The sequence below is a fragment of the Saccostrea cucullata genome, unplaced genomic scaffold (genome assembly GCF_032062105.1).
Source record: "Saccostrea cucullata isolate Sc308-1 unplaced genomic scaffold, CSIRO_AGI_Scuc_v1 ctg16259, whole genome shotgun sequence".
In the NCBI taxonomy this organism is placed as follows: Eukaryota; Metazoa; Mollusca; class Bivalvia; order Ostreida; family Ostreidae; genus Saccostrea; species Saccostrea cuccullata.
The window spans coordinates 4,857-8,228 of record NW_026940358.1 but is presented as its reverse complement, the minus strand read 5'-3'; the positions used below and the strand labels follow the sequence as shown (position 1 = coordinate 8,228).

General features: G+C 41.6%; 1 protein-coding gene across 1 annotated transcript; it reads left to right on the top strand.

The window, feature by feature from the left end:
• The first annotated feature begins 237 nt into the window (after window positions 1-237).
• On the top strand, window positions 238-2,253 carry LOC134255174 (uncharacterized). Its single transcript, XM_062737672.1, has one exon. It carries the CDS (start codon window positions 238-240, stop codon window positions 2,251-2,253), a length of 2,016 nt encoding a protein of 671 aa, XP_062593656.1.
• Window positions 2,254-3,372: the final 1,119 nt, after the last annotated feature.

Genomic DNA, 3,372 nt, shown 5'->3' with positions numbered 1-3,372 from the left:
CAGATTCTGTAGTATCTTTTATCTCAAGCTCACTAGGATATTGTCATAATAGAATATTTTATGTACGACTTGTTTGTTGTCATAGTCAGTTAGTCGCTTGTGTATAAAATAAACGTTTTGATTCAGCACGTTGTGTATTGAACTCGAGAATACAAATCAGCTTGATTTGTAATACAAAGTTACGCCATCCAAATATTACATGGTGTCAGAAGTGAAGGCAATCCATTGCGCTGCAAGATGCCGAAGTTTAACCCACCAGCGAGTTTCAACTTTAGTAATCCGAGTGAATGGCCGGATTGGAAACAAAGGTTTGAACGCAATAGAATAGCAACAAAATTACACAAAGACGACGAAGATATACAAGTAAACTGTTTGATATATGCGATGGGGAAAGAAGCAGAGCATATTTTCAAGTCGCTTACGTTTGATGATGAGGGAGACAAGAAAAAGTACTCGAAAGTGATGAAGAAATATGACGAATATTTCGTCCCGAAGAAAAACGTCATACACGAACGTGCACGATTCAGAGAAAGAAAACAAGGGACTGGTGAGTCTTCAGAAGCATTTATTAGAGCTTTATATGAACTAGCAGAACATTGTGATTTCAAAGACAAAAACGATCAGATACGTGATCAGATTGTTATTGGGCTAAAAGATAAAGAAGTCTCTGAGAAGCTGCAGCTCAAAAGCACACTAACATTAGAAGAGGCTATACAGTATTCACGTCAGACAGAAATGGTAAAAAAGCAAATCCAAGACCAAACTACACAGTTCAAAAGTCTGGATGAAGTTAAAAGGTATGGAAAGCAGTCACCTAAACATTTCATTGCTAAACAAGCACATAGTCACAGGAAACCAAGTGTTCAACAGTGTGGTAGATGTAACCGTAAGCATGGACCCGAGGGAAGATGTCCAGCCATGGGTCAACGTTGTAAAGCTTGCCACAAAATGAACCATTTTGAAGTTTGTTGTCGCACCAAAAACACCAAATCAGCACATGCAGTGTTACATGTTTATGACTCAAACAATGGAACACCTGATGAAACATTTCATTTAGGATCTGTAAACTGTGACCAAACAGATGACCCTTGGACAGTGACCTTGAAAGTTTGTGACCTCCCAGTAAATTTCAAGATTGATACAGGTGCCGACATCACCATTATGTCAGATGTAACTTTCAATAGGATTCTATGTCCACCACAGCTGACATCCGTGAAGTCCCTACTGCTGAGTCCTGGTGGAAAACTCAACTGTAGAGGGAAGTTTGTCGCAACCGTGGAGTTCAAAGGAATTGACTACACCTTTAGCATCTACGTGGTCGAAGGGCCTCAGACTAGTAACTTGCTGGCACGAAGTGTTGCTAACAAACTTAAACTTATTTGCCGTGTTGACGAAGCTAGTGTGTTTGGCTCATGTGGACTTGTCAAGTGTAACCCAATGAAAATAGCATTGAAAGAAGAGGTAACACCTTACTGCTTGAGCACTGCTCGTCGTGTTCTATTTCCCTTGCTACCCAAGGTAGAAGAAGAACTCTCAAGAATGGAGGAAGAAGGCATCATACAAAAAGTAACTGAACCTACCGAATGGTGTGCCCCCATGGTACCTGTTGTGAAAAAGAATGGGAAAATCCGTATTTGTGTGGATTTAAAGAAACTGAATGAAGCCGTTAAACGAGAGAACTTTATGCTTCCTAACTTGGACGATGTTTCACCAAAACTTGTTGGAGCAAAATACTTTTCCAAACTTGACGCTTCTAGTGGATTTTATCAAGTGCCATTGCATGAAGACAGCTGGAAGCTTACTACATTCATAACCCCACTGGGCAGGTTTTGCTTCAAGAGAGTTCCATTTGGGATAACATCTGCACCCGAGATTTTTCAACGAGAGATGTCAACCCTACTCCATGGACTTGAGGGCACCGAGGTCATCATGGACGACATATTGATATATGGAAAGACTCGTGAGGAACATGACACTCGCCTGAAGAAAACGCTTGACAGGATTCTAGAATCTGGACTTAAACTTAACAAAGACAAGTGTGAATTTGGGACAACACAGCTAGAATACTTTGGACATATCATCAGTGAGAAAGGCATTAGTCCTAACCCGAATAGAGTCAGAGCAATCAAAGAGCTGGATGCGCCAACTAATGTGAATGAACTGCGCAGGATCATCGGAATGATCAACTATCTTGGACGGTTCCTGCCGGACCTGTCGACTATCATGAAACCCATCACAATCCTCCTAAAGTAAGATGTTGTGTGGCTGTGGGGACCCTCGCAACAAAAGGCATTTGATAGCATCAAGGAAATGCTCACGAAAACCCCAATCTTGACTTTCTATGACGCCAAAAAGCCCATAGTTGTGAGTGCAGATGCAAGTAGCTATGGAATCGGGGGAGCGATATTTCAGCAGGAAGGCAACGATCTGAAACCGATTGCTTATTGTTCTCGCACAATGACAAACACTGAAACTAAATACGCGCAAATCGAAAAGGAATGCCTGGCTGGAGTTTGGGCATGTGAGAAGTTCTCCAGATACTTAGTCGGACTTGACAGTTTCAAACTGCTTACTGATCGTAAGCCGCTGGTACCTTTAATCAATAGTCAAGACATTGATAGAACACCCGTAAGATGTCAGCGTCTACTTATGCGTTTACGCAGATTTAATGTGTATTCTGAGTATGTACCAGGGAAACAGATGGTTGTCCCAGACACATTGTCCAGAAGTCCTTCTAAGCATTCAGATACAGACAACACTGTTGAAGAAATTACCATTTATGTTAACTCTGTTTTGGAGACAAAACCAGTGTCGGATCAGAAGCTAGAACAGATAAGGCGAGAGACAGATCTAGACAAAGAACTTAGACTTGTTATGAACTTGACAAAACAAGGTTGGCCTGATCACATCAATTCAGTACCAGAAGGAGCTAGAGACTACTTTTCGGCGCGAAGTGAACTTTCCATATTTGAAGGGATTCTGTTGTTTCGTGACAGAATAGTTATTCCAGGAGTCCTTCGCAGTGAGATTCTGGAAACTATACATGATGGACATATGGGTATTTCAAAGTGCCGTGAACGTGCAGCAACCTCTGTATGGTGGCCTGGTCTGTCAAAAGAAATAGCCACCAAAGTTGCAAATTGTGAAATTTGCCAGGCACAGAGACCTACCCAAAGGAAAGAGCCGTTAAAAACAACAACTCTACCTGAGCGTCCTTGGCAGAGAATAGCTGCAGATTTATTCGAAATTGACGATAAACACTACATAGCTGTCATGGATTATTTCTCACGATATCTGGAAATAGCCTATCTACCCAGTATAACCAGCGACCAAGTCATTGGCAAATTGAAGAACATCTTTGCTAGATGGGGC